This window comes from Rhineura floridana, chromosome 5 (assembly GCF_030035675.1).
Source record: "Rhineura floridana isolate rRhiFlo1 chromosome 5, rRhiFlo1.hap2, whole genome shotgun sequence".
NCBI lineage: Eukaryota > Metazoa > Chordata > Lepidosauria > Squamata > Rhineuridae > Rhineura > Rhineura floridana.
In genome coordinates this window covers 95,177,998-95,198,826 of record NC_084484.1, presented here as the reverse complement: position 1 = coordinate 95,198,826, position 20,829 = coordinate 95,177,998, and the positions used below count along the sequence as shown (strand labels likewise).

At 39.2% G+C, this 20,829-nt stretch overlaps 1 protein-coding gene across 6 annotated transcripts in view; it reads left to right on the top strand.

Annotated features, from left to right (window-relative positions):
• The first annotated feature begins 5,735 nt into the window (after positions 1-5,735).
• Positions 5,736-20,829, top strand: part of PKNOX1 (PBX/knotted 1 homeobox 1) — a 33,264-nt gene continuing 18,170 nt past the window's right edge. For 2 of the 6 annotated variants that reach the window (XM_061627556.1, XM_061627550.1), the window contains exons 1-2: positions 5,737-5,879; positions 17,417-17,519. In XM_061627556.1, the coding sequence (XP_061483540.1) occupies positions 17,469-17,519 (51 nt within the window). In that variant the 5' untranslated portion in view covers positions 5,737-5,879; positions 17,417-17,468. Of the gene's footprint in view, positions 5,880-17,416; positions 17,520-19,799; positions 19,925-20,829 lie in introns of those variants that run through there. The other 4 variants (XM_061627554.1, XM_061627552.1, XM_061627551.1 and 1 more) reach the window with 3 other exon arrangements.

Here is a 20,829-nt window from a genome sequence, read left to right as displayed (position 1 = left end):
GCCAATGGTCAGGGGTGATAGGAGCTGTAGCCCCACAATATCTTGAGGGCCAAGGTTCCCCCATCTCTGATCTAGATTCAGTGTTCCACTATATTTCTGTATTACAAAGCAGACAGTTTGGGGGAAGATTTTATTCTTATCCAAGGGTTCTTACGACTTCAATCTGGCCCAATTTAAGATGTGAATCTTGCAGCCTTTATGCTATATTTGTTGAATGGTGGGAAGGAGCTTGTTACCCTGCCTTTCAATCCAATCAAAGCTAGTGCTGGCTCAAAATGAGAAAGAACACTTCTTATATAGGAAACTCACTTTGAAATGGGTTGTTTCGTCAATTTTTTGGTGAAACAGCAGTTCATCCTTGCCTCCCAGGACCAGCATCCTTCCTGGGATTCAGAGAGAGTAAAGTATGGGTAACAATTATCTCCTCTTTAAATAATTTACTCTCTTTAATTCTTCCTCTGCCTTTCTGTTGTGTTGCAAACTTCCCTTCTCTGCCTTAGAAACTGAAGTTCACTAATCAACCTTGCCTTGACCCTTCCTTCTCTTTCTCTGTCCCTTCATGGGAAGCCTTCAGTAATTAGCTATTTAATTGCTATTTTGTTATGTTTTCTCAATAAAAACACAATTTCTAGAGAAGCTCTGGTCTCATTCCATCACTCTCTTTGGGTAGCATGTATACAGTCCCTGTTATTCACACTTGGCTCTTTTGTGTGTTAGTTTAAAATGTGATATTCTGAGTCAGCAGCCTGTCCTCCAGAAGACTCAGAATTACAGTGGGAAACAGTTCCCACTAATACATTTCAGTTAAGTTCCTAGTCATTTGTCTTCCTTGAGAGCTTACTATCAAAACATGGAGAAGTAGTCTGTAGACATGCTTACAGACAAGCGTCCCAAGCAAAGTTAACAGATAACGGATAGCACTTGAATATCCGTTGAAAAGGTTTTGCTGAGTGTTCCTCTAGCACTTCACCTGAGAAGTATTGTGTTAAATACCCCGCCCAAAAAAGGGGGGGACAGCAACTGAAACAGACTTGTTAGAAAAAAGTCATGATGTTCCATCTGATGCAATCTTATTTTTAAACCTGAAATACTACGGGAAGACCATTTTTACACGGATTTATTTTTATTTTTAAAAAATTATCTTGCAAAAATTCAGTTACTTTATCTAAAAAAATGGAAAAGGACTGCCTTCAAGTCAATCCTGAGTTATGATGACCCTATGAGTAGGGTTTTCATGGTAAGTGGTATTCAGAGGGGGTTTACCATTGCCTTCCTCTGAGGCTGAGAGGCAGTGACTGGCCCAAGGCCACCCAGGGAGCTTCATGGCTGCGTGGTGATTCAAACTCTGGTCTCCCAGGTCATAGTCCAATACTCTAACCACTACACCAAAAGCAGAACCAAAGGCTTAAAAGGGACTTTGAGGGGAGGGAGAATCAGAGACTGAAAGTGCAATCCTGTACATCAAGTTATATGGAATTTACTTCCAAGTAAATGTGTTGACTAATTAGCAATATAAATTAATGAAATGTTTTTTTGAGGGGAGAATTTCAGGAAACCAATTCTCTTTGAAATTACTGGATCAATTCCACAATGTTTTTGTTGGAATCACTTTCTCCCCACAACTAATCAAAACAGTGGTATCCTTCTGCATATGGAAGGAGGCGCTCTTGAATCCAGTTTCTAGCCATTGTAAATGAAATCAATTACTGTAAGGTGCTTTATGTGGGACTACCCTTGTATCTGGTCCAGAAGCGGCAACTAGTGCAGAACGCAGGGGCCAGACTGCTTACAGAAGCAGATTACTGGTAACATGTTACCCCGCTGCTGAAAAAGCTACACTGGTTTACTACTGGGCCAAGTTCAAGGTACTGTAATTCACAAAGCCCTAAACAACTTGAGCTCAAAGTACTTTAAGGACTGCCTGACCCCTATGTTCTATCCCGATCACAGAGATCTTCTAATGGGGCACTCTTAGTAGTTCCCTATGCCCCTATGACCGAGCCTTTAGCATGGCAGACCCTGCCTTGTGGAACTCCCTACCAATAGAGGTTTCAGGCGTGTTTTGAAACCTAAATTTTTAGACAGGCCATTTACCATGATTCCCCCCCACCCCCCAGCCAATACAGTATTATGGATGCTTTTATGAGTTATATTTTTAGTTTTTAATTTTTTATGCTGTTGTATGTTGTAAGCCACCTTGATGTACTCTATGAAAAGTGTGGCCTATAAATACTTTAATAAATAAATAAATATTAATAATGTGCATTATGACCATGACAACACTGGTGAACAGCAGTTGTCAGCACCGCCTGTTAACCAGTACCATGAAACATTTTAAACTACAAGGTTTTTAATTTTTGATTAAAATTAAACATGGCAGTGGCTAAGAGCCTGAAATACAGAAGGAATTTATGTCTTATTATTGGTTATTATGAGAGCCAGTGTGGTGTAGTGGTTAAGGTGTTGGACTACAACCTGGGAGACCAGGGTTCAAATTCCCACATAGCCATGAAGCTCACTGGCTGACATTGGGCCAGTCACTGCCTCTCAGCCTTATGAAAACCCTATTCATAGGGTCGCCATAAGTCGGAATCGACTTGAAGGCAGTATATTTACATTTTATTGCTTATTATGTATTATAGGTAATATCCAACTAACTCATACTCAGAATAGATCCACTGAAATCAATGGACCTACTTCCAGTATGACTTGGTTGGATACCACTTTATGTTTATACCCCAACAGTTCAGGGGGACATACAACCAGTTTTAAATCATGGCCTAGTTCTTATTGTAATTATGGGGAAATTTCCCAACCGTTATCTGAGAAGCAGAAAGCGTACTTAATTCATTTGCCTTTATTTCCACTCTTCCTCATTTTGACCATTCAGACTTACTAAGATGACCTTTATTGCAGTATCAGCTGTATAAAACCTATGAAGGTCAAGGACATGTGGAGAGGCAATCACTGCAACTGCTTCTCATCTCCTTTTCTCTGGAGATTCGCCAAATCCCAAGCATTTTCCAGAAGCAATGCCAGCCCTTTTTCATTTGGACAGGCATTTGGTGACTGGGAGTTAAGCCAACAGGGAGTTATTTTAAAAGAGGCTGTATGTTTTTACTCTATGATCTTATTTTTTGTCTCTATTATAAACATGCTACCTGCTCTGATACTTTATGATTGGATAAGATACCTAGAAAAAAAATTTATTATTCCATCCATAGGTCATCACAAAAATCAAACTACGAACATGTTTTTGAATATGGACTCAGATCCTAAAATTTTCTCAAGAGCTGGTTGCTGCATGCCATACTGAATTTTTCCCAGAGACTAAACCACCCAGTGATGCCTGCCTTAGTCCAAATATATGGTTAGCTTAACAATAATTATTCCTATGCATCTACACATTTAAATAACTTGTCATCTAGTATGAAGGCTTCAATCCTCCGCATACTTTCCTGGGAGTAAGTCCCTTAAACGTAATGAAACTTACGCCCAAGTTAATATGTATACAAGTTACTAAAAACACGAAATAAAAACAATAATCTGTGGAAAAATATTATTGCTTGTATCCAATGGTGGCTTTGACATAGTGAAGTGGTTCTGGTAGAGCAAGGAGGATTCACCAATCCTTCATACAAATTGTAACCTTCTGTGCCATATCCCTTACTGTTTCAGAGGGTCCTGAACCCCCAGGAGCAGCTTTTTCTGGATTAGGTAGAAGGAATCTGCCTTACATAAGAAATGCTTCTGCTAGCAGAAAGTCACCATTGGATATAACCCTCTGATTTTGCCTGTTCTAAGATTTACAGGCTCCCTTTAAGTGGCTTTGCCATTTGGCCAGGCGTGACCATGAGTTCTGCTAGACTCACTGGAACCAGCTGCTTGACCATTCTAACCTAGCAGTAAAATGTTTGGCATTAATTTCTGTATCTGATGAAAGAAAAACTTGTTGACAACTGCTCATGCCACAAGACGTTGTCTAATAATGAAGATGCTATAGTACTACTTTTACAAATGTTTAATTTATTAATACCTAACTTACAAGATGTTATTGATTTTATTTTGAAAAACTGTCTGATCGCTAGGCCACAACCCTCAACTCCAAGACAGTTGCACTATTTTGAATGAGGATAGATGGCTATGTACAGCAGCCCAGTCCTCATCATATATACTCGTAAGTCCCATTGTTTAGAAAACTCCAGCCATCATGAAAGACAAAAAGAGGTAATTAAATATTACTCCAATTAAGCCTGAAGGCTCAAGATAAGCAACATCTCGTTGACCACGCAGACAAAAAACGAAATGATTATTTATGTAATTGGGTAGTTCCCTGTTCACTTTTCCCCAATGTTTGTACTTTATACATTTATTTGCAGGACATAAAGGCCATTGTGGCACCTTAGAAATGAACTAGTTTATTGTGAATCAGATTTCATGGGCAACAACTTATTTTATCAGAGCCAACACAGGTTAAAAAGGTATTAAGGCATGTGGAGTTCCAGTTCATGGAAAGTAAAACAGCAACTAAAGAGACCAGGGATACAAATACAAGGAGCCTGTATTCCCTTTTATTCCCATCTTCCTTGTACTTCAGGCCAGAGAAGAGAAGGCTGGAAGCAAGAGAGGTGGAGAAAGGCTGGTTTCCACAGAGGTTTCTATTTTCTTTCTCTCCTCCCCCCCCCCTTTTTCTGCTCACTCTTATTCTGGAAGCTTCCTCTAAGAAGCTTTCTTTTCTTTTTGAAGAGCAAGATACAAATACATGAAATTAATAAAATAAAATCAGAATATAGTATGTCTGCTCCCAACAGGCTGGCCAACGAATGCAGAGGCATTTAAGGTGACTGACAAGCATTTGGCACACCTATACATTCACGTATCATTGCCTCCCAGTTAGTTACCTCTTTTCTAAAGATAAAGGACAATTAGCTATTTTAGTAGAGAAAAGCGGCAATCCTTTTTCTCCTATTTTCAGTGGTCTTGCTTCCAAACAAGCGTATACTCTGTATGCAGAACGGCAACAGCACAAGTCAAACAGCCAATAAGCCTGTAGGCTACTGATCGCGACCTGAGGCTGGCTTTCTTCCCAATAATTTAATCCGAAATTTAAAAATAAGAAAAGGAGACGAGAGAGATTTCGAGATGTGTGCCCATTTTCTTTTTTAATTTTTATTCAAACAAAAGAAAATGTCATCCAGTCCTAAGGAAACTAATTTAGAGAATAAAATAGAGAAGACCTTATTTGATTTTTAAGAGTTCCTATTATTAAAGGTCTTGTATATAAAAACGCAATGATCAGTCAAGAGCTCCTCTCGGACCCTGCCGATTACATTACATCCCTGCCCATCGGGTTCGCCTCGGCCATCCTCCCGTTCAAGCGAAAGGCAGCTGCAAGACTACATGACGTCACACGGGACCTCGGCCCTGGCCTGTGGCTACATGACTCCAGGGAACGGAGCCTTTTTTCCAGCGCTGCCCCACATGCGAAGCTACCAAAGGAACAACTTTAACCTTCGAGTCTCTCCAGACCAAACCCGGAGAATTCGGAACAGGCATCCGAAAGAAGTGCGTGGCACCCTCCGCCCACCTTATAAGTATTCATGACTCTGCTGCGGCCGCGCGCAGAGGCCCAAGAAGGCGGCACCTTAACCGCTGCCCCGCCCCTTCACCAAGGCTTGCGTCGAGGTGGGCGTATCTAAAAGCACGACGCGCCCCGCTCCCTCGTTGAATATTGATGAGACGTCTTGGAAGCGTGATGTCGTCTGGCACAGCGCGCCACGCGATTGGATAAATCCGTGTGTGCGTGGTGACGCGCATCGCGGCGGTGCGGGTCCCGATTGCTGCAGCCGCTTGTCAGTGTGACGAAGATTGGCACCCAGGTAAGCGCTGTCACTCAAACCTGCTCCTAACCAGCCAGCCATCCATCACGGCGCGCCCGCCGCCACTGTCGGCAGTCTTGGCTCAGGCGCGCAAACAGACCCGGGGATATGGGGCAGAGTGGGGGTAGACGAGCCCGCCATACGGAATAGCGGGGCGGGGGCATTCGCACCGTAACCTACCCGGAGGGGGGTTAGGGGCGTCGGCAGACAGGCGCGAGGAAGGAAGGGGAGGGGGAGTGAGGAAATTTCTGGAACAGCCACCGACTGGCCGTTGCTTTTGTAGGAGGTGGCGGCGTCGTGCGCGCGCACTTCGTGATAGGGAAGGTGTAGCGCGCCTCGGGGTAGAGGGAGCGGGGAGAGAAAAGGGCAACAGCTGTTTGTGGCACGAGGCGAAGTGGGGGTGGGGAGGGCGATATTTAAAAGGGGCCATTTTCGGGTACATTCCTATAGACCCGAAACGGGGCGATCGGAGTTATACAGCTGGTGGCGGATTCCCCGCTTTTCCTTGCTTTCTCTAGTGTGGTTCGGGTTCCTTTGCCTGTTGCCCTCGTCTAGCAGGGAAGCCAAGGCAAGCCGAACAGTCCTTTCCGTCGTTCGAAACAATCCTCCTTTTCCCTCAAAAACTGACGTGGGGAAAACGCAACGCTGTGAGGCAGTGGAAAATTCATGGGAATTGTCGTTATGTATAATCCAGTTGTTAACAATAAATATGGGGCGTTTTGCCGCTTCTTGGTTTCTAAGTCGTTTTCAGACGTTTACTTAATGACCTGCCTACCAATCATACAAATGCCAAGCATATGTATTTCATATAAACAAAAAGTGGTGGAGTGAATCGAGCCATGCATGACAGAATGGACCAAAACAACAGATAATCCACCAGGAATTATATGTCTCCTCAATTAATGTTAGCAATTTTTACCTGACTGTATATGGAGAAAGATATATTTGGAGCTGGCATTAAGTGTTCAAGTGCCAACTTCTGAAAGAACTGGAAAAATAAGTTATTGTCCTGGATACAAATACCACTTTTTTACATGTAATGTGTACTCCAGACTCAGCTTGATTGTGATGTTGGTAAACATTCTGTGGTGCATTTCACTCACTCAGTTTAGATTCCAGTGTTCAAATGCATTAGTCAAGAAACTCGGTAACGAAATGCTTGAACGAAAAGACAACCGCTATCTTTAAAAATGATATTTAAAAACCTCCATGGATTTTAGACCCTCTCTGGGACCCCATCCCTTAAAGTAGTTTTGAAAAAGAAGTACTGTACATAACACCATAATGCTGGGATTTAATGCCAAGTTTTAAAGGATTAGTGGTAATGTGCAGAAACTCACATTTAAAGCTAGGAGAATTTTCTTCACCAAACTGACATCTGCTCCTGACTGCATGTATGGCTATTGCTTTTGTCTACTGTTACTACCAGCCTTGTAGTATTAGTGGAGCACACCAGATTTTTGTATCAATGTAAATTCTGTTCCCCAAAAGGCTGATCTCTTACCATGTGAAAATTAAACACCTATTGGATTTGCTAATTTTGTATAATCCTGTTGGTCACTAGTGTAGGATGGTGGGGAGAATTAGTGCTAGGCAGTCAAGACTCCAGAAATCATGCTCAAGATGTCTTCATGCTTCCAACCTGTTAGGTTTCCATGCAAACCTAACAGATAGAAACTACAATTCTCATGACATGTAATTCTGAACTTGTGAGGCATGCTTAGAAAATAAAGAGAGCCCTGACTTCAATAAGTATACATTAACATTAATAAATAAATAAGATTTGACATTTGGCCATAATGGAGTCCTCAAGGACACTAGATTCTGAAGGACCCATATGCAAAACTAGCTTAGATTTGCATACAAACCAGAGCCAAGTGAGATACTTGCAAGAGTGGCTTGATGTTTCTGTACTGGGACATGAGACCCATGACACTATTGCTAGCATGCACATCGCCTTCCCGGTGCCAGAAGTGCTTTTATCCAGGTTAGGCTGGTATGCCAACTGTGACTTTATCTAGCCTCAATTAGCCTGGGTTACATTAATGCACTCTACATGGGGCTGTCTTTGAAAAATGGTTTGGAAACTTCCAGCTGTGCAAAATGTGGCCATCTGGTACTAGTGGGTACCAGGAGGTCAAAATTTATTACACCAATTTTGTATCAATTACACTGGTTGCCATTGTGTTTTTAGGCTCAATTCAAAGTGCTTGATACGAACTTTAAAACTCTGGGCTGTTTGTGACTGGGTTACTTAAAGGATGGCCTCCAAGCATGCTAACCTGTATGCACATGGAAATCCATGTTAGAGGGCCTGCTTAAGTGCTCTCTGTCAAAAGACAGGCTGGTGGGCACTCATAATAGGCCCCTCTGAGATTGGGAAGAGCTTATCCCTTATATCTTTTAAATGAGCCTTGACATTATTTCTCGGTGACTTTTAATGGGTCTGACAGCTTTATTGTTTTGTCACTGCTGTTTTTTAGGTTTTAGTATTATGAAATTGTTATTTTAAATGGTTTTTATGTTGTACTTTGTATTTTTAGATGTGATCTCCGGACCATGTTCTTGAAAAATGGGTTATAAATCTCTTGAATGAATAAATAAATATCCTGTTGACCTACCACTGTATTGGTCCATCCCAAGCTGGAAATAGTGCAGTGTTGCTCCTTCCATCCGAAGGCCACCAATGCAGTAGCTATGTGGACATATCGCTTGTCTGCTCGCTTGAAATTATTTCTAATTTTAGTGAGCAACTGAGTGCATAATTGTGCCTTTAAGTGTAGATGAGTACAGACTTGCAAGATTAGGTCTCGGAAAGAAGATGAGAATAATTTTAACGAGTTGCTACTGTTTTGTTCAGTAAGCCTATTTAGACAATGGCCAAGTTGAATACCAATTATGTTAGCTGATTTCATCAAAGATAGTCTTTGAATGATTCAGAAAGCATGTGTGCACAGTCTGGTTTCCATGGCCAAATTTCTACACTAGTTTCTCAGTTTCTTCATTTGAGATACGTGGTCAAACTCCTCAAAACATGTTTATCTGTTTTCATATGGATTGGACCTCACCTCACAGGTGTTTGTAGCACTGCCATTTTCATATTGGGCTTGTGCTCATTCTGAAATACTTCCTCACGTTTTTCAGCTTCTCAGATGTGTTTAGCCTTTAGAACAAAGGACTAAATCTTTATTGATGTGGTGCATTAAAGATTCAACTGTAATCTCAGTGCAGTAGGACTGGAATTATGGTTTAAGTCTTGTGCACTTGCTTTGCAGGCCTGAAAGTGATACTGTTCCAGCCTAGGCTCTGACACAGTGCAGCCATCTTATGTGGACCATAGACCTATGTTGTTCAGCTATCAGATAATGCTTAATTATCCATAAGGGGTTCATTAAATATTGCATTCTTGGTGTTCTTGATGTTCTGCTAATAGTTTCTGCATATAGTTCCCATTTTTCTTTTTTGCTCCAGTAATCACCTAGGATATAACAAAGTTGGTTTCAGAAAAGAGTGAAGCTAAAAACAAGTCTTGTATTGATAATTTTAAGAAGGAACACCATGATATTTTAGCCAACTTCTTCGAACAGTATTTCATACAGTTTGCAATCCTTCCTTGATCTGGCATCTTACACTTTTTATTACAGAGGCTATTTTCAAAGTAGAAAATAAAAAATCCAAGAGAGATGTACCCACATAGATAATTTGAAACTACTGTTAGCCATCCTGAGTTTCAGGATAGAATGGGATATAAAGCAAAATACAAACATTCCAATTCTAAGATGGAAGGAGTGGAACACTCAGATTTGTTCCTACCTTTAACAAACTATGGTTTGTTGAATCAGGAACATTACAGCTAAACAGGGCTGAAGACTTGCTCCACCATCACGTGAATGCTGAAGTTCTTTGCCCACTTACCTGAAAATAATGTTGAACAGAGTGGCAATTTTTTTAAAAATAAAATGCATTGCTAGGGCTAAGATAACTAATAGTGGAATACAGTGCCTTGCAAAAGTAATCAGACCCCTGATCAATGATCTCATATTACTGAATTACAAATGGTACATTGTAATTTCGTTCTGTATGATATTTTATTTTTTAACACCGAAACTCAAAATCAATTGGTGACATTGGTTTTATGTTGAGAAGTGTTTGTAAGAAACATAAAAAACTAACATGTTGCTTGCATAAGTATTCAACCCCCACACATTAATATTTGGTAGAGCCACCTTTCGCTGCAATAACAGCTTTAAGTCTTTTGGGTTAGGTATGTACCAGCTTTGCACACACTGTCAGAGGGATTTTGGCCCATTTTTCTTGGCAGATTTGCTCCAGGTTGTTCAGGTTGGTTGGATGTCACTTGTGGATCGCAATGTAAAAGAGCACCACAGATTCTCAATGGGACTGAGATCAGGACTTTGACGGCCACTGTAGGTCATTCACCTTTTTGTTCTTGAGCCACTGCAGTATTGCTTTGTGCTTGGGATCATTGTCCTGCTGAAAAGTGAATTTCCTCCCAAGCTTCAGTTTTTAGTGGACTGAAGCAGGTTCTCTTGCAGTATTTCCCTGTAGTTTGCTCTATCCATTCTTCAATTTTAACAAGATGCCCAGTCCCTGCTGATGAGAAGCATCCCCACAGCATGATGCTGCCATCGCCATACTTCACTGTAGGGATGGTGTATCTTGAGGCATGGGCAACGTTAGGTTTGCACCACACATAGTGCTTTGAGTTTTGGCCAAAAAGCTCTATCTTGGTATCTGGACCACAAAACCTTTTTCCACATTGCAGCTGGGGCACTCTCATGCTTTCTGGCAAACTCAGACGTGCTTTCAGATGGTACTTTTTGAGTCACAGCTTCTTTCTTGCCACCCTCCCATACAGGCCAGTGTTATGCAGAGCTCTTGATATGGCTGGCTGGTGCACCATTACTCCACTCAACTCTGTAGCTCCTTCAAAGTGATAGTTGGCCTCTCTGTGGCTTCTCACACAATTACTTTTGCAAGGCACTGTATAGTAAGAGAGGTGGCAACACATCATGAGCATGGCATAATGGCAGCATTATGTAAGTAAAACACAATTACAGAATGTAAAACATCTTGCTAAGAACAATGTCAGAACTTTTGTAGGAAATGCTATATTCTTGTTGAGCTTGTATGTTCAGTTTTGCAATTAAAATTGGAAGTTCTTTAATTATTGTTGAAGAAGCTAAACGTAATTTGTCTTTGCATTCTGTTTATCGTTGTCATGCTATTGTCCAAATATAATAGGTGCAATTTCTAGGGAGGACATACATTTGAATGTTGCAATATTTGACCACCCTCATGGGCATATTCCAAACAAGAGTATGTAAGCATGTGTTTGAAATTGCTGTTGAATTTCCATTACACAATTTGAATAAAACTCTGGCACAAATTAATACATTATTTCATATATGCTTTGTTTCATTAGCTTAATAACCCTCATACAGAACTGTGCAAGTCTTTTTTAAAAGAAGTCTGTATTTCTAAAATAGGAATCTTAAGTTTCATCATTTGCAATCCCATCATTTGTATAGAAATCAGGTGTCATTTTAGGGAAACAAAGCCTTTAAAATATAAATAGGACATTGTTTATGTATTGCAGTGTAACAGAAGAATAAAAGTCTTTTCATTTATATTGTACTGCATACCATATAACCATGAAATTATTGTGATGATAATAAATTGCCCGATTAGTCATATCACTAATGTGGAGTTACAGTCTTCAGCAAAACTGTAAGCAATTGGTGACACAAAAATTTAGTTGCTCCAAGGACTATCTGCACATGGGAAGCAGTTTACTGCATGAAGATTGGGTTTTGGGGTGTAGTTTACAGGGAAAACATGCCCATCCAACACCACTGAATGGTTAACCTTTGGGGAGCAAAGTTGACAGTTCCAATCATCTACTTTACAGGGACATATATAATAGGGCCCCGCTTTTCGGCGGCCTGCTAATACAGCAGTTTTCAATTAGAGTAAGGCCCCACTCATATGGCGCTTGTTCCGCTTTTATGGCGTGTTTCAGGCACCATTTTATTGACGGAGTTCCTCTTTTCGGCGGGTTTTGCTTTTCAGTGGGGTTCTGGAATGTAACCCGCTGTATGAGTGGGGCCCTACTGTACACAGCAATAACTCTGTTACTATAAGTACAGAGAACATATGTATACAGTAGTACTCTATATTAAATGTAAAATGACAAAAAAGCTAACATTTTTTATAAAGTGTTTTTTACACATCATGCCTAGGGTAGACCTCACTGAAAAATCAATCCCATTATAAGTAAAGGCTATTATAATAACATTAAGGGGGAAACTAGTGTTTCCTAGTAATAAGGAACAGCCTAAATTCACACTTTAGTTTTTGAATGCCACAATATTGTTTTGTAATCAGCTTTTTACTCTGTAAATAATTTTGTCGTGAACATCTGTATTTGCTATAAAGACTCATCAGAAAACAACTCAAAGTGAATAGAAATCATAAAAAATTATGAAGCCAGTTTAATGTTTCAGACCTCAAGTTACTTGTCACATGGATGAAGTCATGGTAGTAGATAATGACTGAAGTTGAAGAAGGACAGAGCAATGCAAATGATGGGAAGCTGACGGGGAGGGGTGGCAGCGGAGGAGCCAGCAAAATGTTCTGCGGCATCCACTTGCCACTCAGGAGCTGCTGGCCTGGCTGAGCGCCAGCTCCTACAGAAGCTGTGCATAGGAGGTGGACGAGAAGAGCCAGCTCCCACAAACAGGCCTACTGGGGAGTAAGCAGTCCCTGTAGGCCACAATTGTAGTTTTTTTACTGTGCTGGCCTATTAGTCGGCTGAATTAGCATGGGCATTGGGACCCAGGGGGAGCTCTCTGAGGGGGGCTTGGAAATTGCGCAGCCCCCTCCCCCCGCCATGCCCCTGGAACACCCCATTTTCAGGGCTTACACTGGATCTCTGTCCGCTAGGCTGGCCATCCCTGGTGGACCCCTAGTAGCACTGCCAGGATCCTGGCAGTGCCACAGCTCAGCCACAGCAGGGGGATTCTGCTAGCTCCAGGAACCTGCCAGCTCAGCCAAGGGACTGCTGCATCCAACTCCTCCCAGCCTGGAGGAAATATGAGTTGGATTGCACCCTAAGTCAGAGTAAATAATAAATCCGTTTCCCTATCTAAAACTCAGGTCATCCTTTGAAAAGGCTTTGGGCTTTGATGAAATTACTGAAAAGTCATGTTTATCTCTTTGTTCAGGCAATGTGTTTTCCCAAATATTATGGTTGTATTTTCTATGTATTTTCCTACAGTGAAATAATGTTTACTTAATGTATTAAGGCTGCAATCCTACAAGGATTTTGCTCAGAGGAAGTTTTAGTGAAGTTCTGAATAAAAATGCATAGGGTTGCAGTGCAAGTCTTCAATTCTATACAGATAAATTTGGGAATAAGCCCCATTGAACTCAGAAGGTCTTATGTCTGAGTAGACAAGCATAGGATTGCCCTGTTTTTGGTGTAAGGCAATACAGTAATATGCTATAAAATATTCCAGGTTGACAGCTTTATTAATCTAATTGAAGATCTACCTTATGACATCTAAAAGCAAAGTAGAATGAAACAATTCCACCTTTGTGTGTGTCAGTTTTTCTCCCAGTGATTAGTTGTGTATAGCTTCCTATGCCTGTACTCTTTCAAGACAATTACCGAAACTATTATGATTAGGCGTGCAGCATCTCCCTCTATAGGACTTGTGGGTGAGAGGCAACAATGCTTCAGTCCAGAAACAATGAATGCTACATATTATATTGTGGCAGCAGTATCACCACCATTACCGTTTGGAAACCTTTATCCTGATTCTAACCATGTTTATTTGGAAGTAAATTTTGATCTTAAATTGCAGACCATGATAGTATCAAGAAATTTCAGATGCTCAAGTTGATTTAAGGAAACTAAAGCTGGGAAGCACTCTGAAGATCTGGAACAGGAGTGAATTATCACCAGATCAATCATCTTTATTCTCTGAAACGGACCTTAATTCTACATAAGAGTTGTAATTGCAGAAGCTGATCTAGCATTTAAATCTCTTCTTAACATATAGTATAATTTGGGATCTAAGGCAGTTTTTAAGATGGAAAATATAAAGGTGTATATGCTCTCATTTACCATGTTGTGCAATAATTATGTTAATAAATAAAAATAACTTCATAAAAATGCATGCAGAGAGAAGATATAATTTTTGGGTGGATTCCTTTTCTCTCTCAAGATGGAGAACATTACCTAGTTGAATGTATCTCCTTCTTAACTCCAGTGAGAATATTTTATCCCTATCAGTTGGTATGAGAGACATCAGCCTATTGCTTTTTCTAGAGAATTGGAAAAACTCTGTTACACACACACACACACACACAAACCTGAGAAACAAATATAGGAACAGCATGGTAGCCAGCTGAAAAATAATGGAGAGTGCTTGCAAAAGTGGGAAAAGAAGACCTTCAAAATGTTCTTTGGTGGCTAGTGTGAGGAAGTTAAAAGCAGCTCCTTCTCTGAGGAAATGTCTCTGCCTGGGACCAACCAAGGGTCTTCATCTCTTAGGGTAACCTGCAGCCAACTTGTCTTCCATGTAATATACCCTTTGAAACTGTGCACTAAGGATTATTCTGTAGCCTTGAAGATTTCTTCCAAAGATGGACCACTGAAAATAGAGGAGCTGATAACAAAACAGGCTACAATTCCTTATATGTGACTTCATTACATTCTATAATCCATTGTGAGAGAGTAGATGAAATGCCTTTTCCCTCCTGAGAACTTTGGACATTTTTTATAACTGAGCCCTATATGTTATACGTTAAACAAATGGATTTGTTTGAAGTACATTTCCACAACAAAACTCAGAACTGGGCATTTGGTTCACATATCCATCTGTTTATTTATTAATTAAATTTATATCTCACCCTTCCTTCCAGTAGGAGCCCAGGGTGGCAAACAAAACAGTAAAAAGACCCTAAAACATCTTAAAAATAGACTTTAAAATATCTTAAAACATCTTTAAAAACATTTTAAAAAGCAATTCTGGTTGTTGAGGTACTACCAGGAATAAGTTCTTTGCAAAAAGGGTGAGCAAAGTATCTTTCATAGATATTTTCAATCTTTAAAGTTTGAGAACTTTCAGGACCATGTTCAGTCAACAGACCTAGAAACAAAGGAACACACGAGTCCCCAGATTATGTCTTGCATGTAGACGGATACAAATGAAAGCAGCCTGATGAGAAAGGTGCTGGACAATGAAGCTACCTGACATTTTAGTGCATTAGCTTTGAAAATGGAGAGGCTTTGTTGCAAGAATTGTTTGTTGTTGGTGACCTGCATTTTATGTAGATGGTTATTTGCATGTGACATTTTACTGCCTCTTTGTGGCTCCTAATTTGACAATATCCTGCTTGTCCACTCCTGTCTTCATTGAATGTATCGTGGGAAGTTCTCATAGAAACACGTGCAGGTTCTTGCTTGCTTCCTATAATGTTTTGCTTGCCTAGGGAAGAAAAAATGAGACTTCTGTGCTTGTGACTGAAAATGCATATGAACATATACAAGGGAAGATACACCTGACCATCAGAAATTCTTCAGGTGAAATTTGTCCTAGCATAGTTGCAGTTAGCGGCTTGTGAACAATTTATGCTTTTCTAATATTTGAATATTAGGCAGGCGCCATCTCTGCTATCTTTTCAGCGCCTTTTGAAGACTTTTCTTTTTCAACAAGTCTTTTAAGTTGAGAGTTATCCCAGTCTGTGTCTGTGTCAGAATTGCTTAATATGTTTTTTAATAATGTTTTTAACCCTTTAAAAAAGTTTTTAAAATGTTTTTAACGCTGTTTTGTCTTAATGTATTTTAAGATTTGTTTTTATGATGTTTTAAAGTGTTTTTAGTGCCTTGTTTGCTGCCCTGGGCTCCTGCTGGGAGGAAGGGCGGGATATAAATTAAATAAATAATAATAATAATATAAAGAGGCTCCATCTTCCTAAGTGCTTTGGAGATTAGCGTTGTCTTTCTAGTTCTTAAGTCATGGTCTTTCTTGCATGGTCTTTCTAGGTGCTTGTTTTTTCTCCTATGCTCAGCTTGAATGTTTGTAAATAAACAGATGTCACACACCTACCATACATCTCCAGTATTCACAAGAAAATGGCTGTGTGAGAGGCTGTCCCTCACACTTTCAACGGTATAAGGAAATTGGGAACTCAGTACAGCATAGTTGTACATCTGTAAGCTTTGCTCAGCATGGAGATGGCCTTTCTGTCACATAGTACAGACCTTGCATGTTTTCTGCAGTGTCTGATGCATGATGTGATTGTCCTGTTGTGAATGGAGATTATATTTCATTCTCAATGTATCCTCAAGGGCTGTGGGTGCCTGTACCTTTGGACTGACTCACACATTTAAACCAGCTGTTTTTTAATCCATAGAGCCTCTGTGAACCAGGTTGTACCCAGATACTGTATGTAGCATGAAAAAGTGTACATGTGGTAAGAATGGCTGCTGCCAGGCTGTATTTGTATGCAGCTCATTTCACACTGAGGTGGCTCTACATCAACCTTCCCCAATCTGGTGCACTCAAGATGCTTTGGACTATAACACCCATCATTCCTCACCATTGGTCATGCTGGATGGGATTATTAGGAGTTCTAGGCAAAAACATCTGGAGGGCACCAAATTAAGGAAGGCTGCTTGACGTGTATGGAAAAAATTAAGTAGCTAGCCCATGCATCTATCAGCGTTTTGTAAGTGAAAGGGTATGCATATGTACAAGGAAAAGTAGGATGATTATATGTGGAAGGGAAAGATATGTGAACATCGCAGCATATATACTAGAAGAAAACTATATGTGTTCTATGTGAGAGATTCCATGAGTTATTAAAATTATTTCTTGGTACAGCCAGTGGGTGATTTTTAGCTTGCTTGTAATCCCCAGATGTACAAAGAAATCTCACTCCAGAGTATAGTAAAAAAAATGCCATCTGGTCCTGTAACTGTGGCCAATGTCAAATATTCCTCAAGAGAGAATATTCTGAAAAACAATTATCACAGTGCCCAGAATGGCTTGTCTTGCATTGTTCACTGTCCTGCATACTTTGGTTATATATCCCTTTTGACTTTTTTTATTTTAGCAAGTAAAACCACATGATATTCTTATATGAAAGATTATCTGATCAATATTTTGTGGCTGTAACTTGTGTATTTTAGTTACGCATTTTGTTAACAGTTCCTGTAACTCTTTATTATGATGATAAATAGCAAGAGCAAGTGACTAACTCATATTGAATTTATAACTTTTTCTGGAAAATATGATTTAAATAAGCATCATGATTACTTTTTTCAAAAAGATGTTTTGAAGATTCCAAGATCTTCTAGGTTAGTGTAGCAAATACAAATACATAAATGGCATTGTCACCCCCCAAACCCCACTATTTAGCTGCTGCATACATAGATTTCACTTATATCTCTTGTATTCAATAGCATCCTTTGAAAACACTAACCTTTTTATTTTTTTCTTTAGAAAATTTGAACTAAGCTATGATGATTTGACTTTACAAGAACCTTCAGTAACCATGATGGCAACGCAAACATTAAGTATAGACAACTATCAAGATGGACAACAAGTAAGAACATTTTTAAATATGCACTGCAACATATCAGGTTAAATAATTATGACACCCAAGACTTGAAATCAATTCCACCAGGTCTATATAACTTGCTCTCACCTGTTACTTTGATATGTTACACAAGCTTTGTCACTGGCATATACATTGTCCATTTCTGTTCTACTGCTCTTTGAAGAAAGCAACTAAATTTTCAGAAGCAAAAATTATTTAGAAGGACTTTGGAACACAGGAAGCTACTTGATACCAGATCATATTTGTCCATTTAGCCCAGGGTTAGCCAATGTGGTGCATTCCAGATGTACATTTCACATCATCCCTTACAACTGGCCATGTTAACTAAGACTGATGGAAGTTGTAGTCCAAAACCTCTGGAGGGCACCACATTTGCTATCCCTCATTCAGCCCAGTATTGCCAGCTATGACTGACAGTACCTCTCTAGGGTGTTAGGAAGAGGCCTTTCCCATCACCTACTTCCTGATTCTTTTAACTGGAGATGCCAGGGATTGAACCTGGTGTCTTCTGCGTACAGCGGATATGTTCAACCACTGAATTATGCTTTCATCCCATACTTGCTGAACAAAGTTTGTTTTTTGCTTTGTCATTTTACTTTATACACATATACAATACTTTTTGTGCCATTTTGCTTAAATGCTGCTGTAAAACTTTAACTTGTTTATCTGTTTTGCTGCTGGGGATGTCAACCATTTATTGTTGTCCCTACCTATGTAGTATTTTGACTCTCATTAGCTATTTTGGAATTTTCCCCAGGTATTGTGAGATGGGACAGGGAGAGAGAAGCATCTAGGCACTTGATGAGATTGTGTTGTCTTTTTATATTTGCTAAATGTATTACGTTACTTTAGGGGAAATATATTTAGGTATCCACCGCATAAAATGGCATCCACCACATAAAATGAAAGAGTATGATCATAAATGAATTTCAAGGTGATTCTAGAATGACTTTTTCTAGTATTCAGGCCTGCTAACTTTATGGCCCCTTCTCTTCACATTAATTTGGCATCACCCTTGGTGGTTTCACCCCATATTTAGTTATCGCTGAACCTTTTACATGTTTCATCTTGTTACAAGGTAGGTGATTTTGAAAATACTGTTCACTTTGTGCAAATTATGAGTGAAAATTGGTGATTCTCCAATGGGGACTAGGAAAACCTAGCGATTCATGGGGGAAGGCAGCAGTCCTTCAACCTATCCAGAGTCTTCCACAGTAGCACAAGAGACATGGTGCAGAGTTACAGTAAACATACTACTATCTCCCCAGGTTTCACAGAGAGGAAAAATATCACAACTATAGTCCTGTAGTTACATTTTTTTAAATTGACTTTACTGAAGATTAGTCTAATTCATAATAAACTACAGCTGCCTACCAAAAACTAGATATTTGACATTTCTCATATCTTATCACAAGCTCTTTATCATATATATGATATATATATATATATATTTATCATATATATGATATATATATATATATATATATATATATATATATATGTCCTTATTTATGTTCAGTACAGAACAAACTCTGAAAAAATGTTTATTAATAGTTAAACCTAAAAATCAAGCTATAGGCTTCTCTAGGAAAATCATTAAATGGTCTCTCCTTTGCAATAATTCTGAAAAATTCCATGTACTCTATAGCCAAAGTTAAAGCCTGAAATTTAAAATATTCTTACCTAGAAATAAGTTCCACTGAATTTTCAAGTAAATATGTAGCTTATTGAATTACCTCTAATGATAATTTGTATTTCCATCTGTGCAACTGAGATTTTGCCTCTTGCAGAACTTCATAAATCTTAAAAAAATAGTATCGCATTTTATTTTTCATTTACATACAGTTTTGGATTATATTTACATTTTAGTTAAATTTTCATTACATGTTAAAGTCACTTGGGAGGCAGCTATTTTGTTTAGAAATCGCAACACAATCCTATACACGTTTACTCAGAAGTCAGTCCCATTGTGTTCTGTGTTTAGGATAGTAACTTAACTGGCCATTCTTCTACAAAAATTATTTTGATTCTTGATCTTTAAGAACAACAATTGTGAGATGGAATGAAATTGTTGCAGTTTTCTGCAAACATTGAGGATAACTGGGCTTGAGGATTGGCACTCGGATTCAATATGCATTTCCTTGGAAGCAAATCCCTATTAATTTTAATAAAATTTGCTTCCAAAAATGTGTGGTTATTGTTACAGCCTAAGTTAAAAGTGGCTCTTTAATTTTAAACGTAAACTTCTTTTCTCAAATTATCTAGGTGAAAAAGATCTGAGTTTGTTTTTTGGGTGTGTATGTGTAGTCTGATAACTTCAGAGATGGCCTTGTGGAATAGCACCAGACAATGAAAAAAAGAAATTTCATGAAAAACATTAAGTCAAAAAGGTAATTCTTTTCTTCCAGGAAGCATATGCTACCAAACTGAGAGTTGAAAATGAAATTACCTTCACTGTTATGGCTTCTGCAAATGCAGATATATAAAATATGCATCAAGGAGTACTCAATTTTTTGGGTAAAATTAAGGGGCCCTAATGAAATTTACAAAGCCTATCCTTGAGTCATTTCTGTTTTACCTAAATCATGCCCCCTGTAGCCTTCTAAATCAGAGATTACAGAGGCCAACACAAAAGATGGTAGGGCTAGAATCCCTATGGTTCCTCTGTAATTTGAGCACTGGCAGCAGACAAACTGATTATAAAAAAGTATAGATATAAAATTCTACCAGGATTGCAGGACTTTGTATTTAAAGTGGCTTTAAAACTGATTATATTAAATATTATATTTCATAGAATGTAATTCCTTTCCCTTTATGTATATGTTTTTCTTTCCTCAGTGTTGCATCTTTCACTTACTCTCCTCCACCTTCAGCAGTGCTCAGCAAATCAGCAGTCTTTTTTGTTTAGAATGCTATATTAAAGTATTAAGAGTTAGCGATTTTATAGTCTGATGCTAAGGGTGCCTACAGAGTGTTGTTGTTGTACCAGGAAGATTACTTCTCTGTACTCTCATTGTAACATGCAGTTACAGAATCTGGGTAGATTTATATGAGGGAAGGAGACTTTAAAAGAAGCTAGAAATGTGAATCTCTACTACGTCTGAAAAGCAGAGGTAGTCTTAAAACGTGATTATAGTACTTGCAATATGTGACTGGCCATTAATTCAGTGCTTCCTCCCGAACTGCCTTCTCCCAGTTCCTCTTTGTGGACCATAGAACATGGGTGTGTTTATAAGGAGGGATCAGTGACAGTGTTAGACTGAAGACTATATCAGTCAGTTACATGATCATTGGG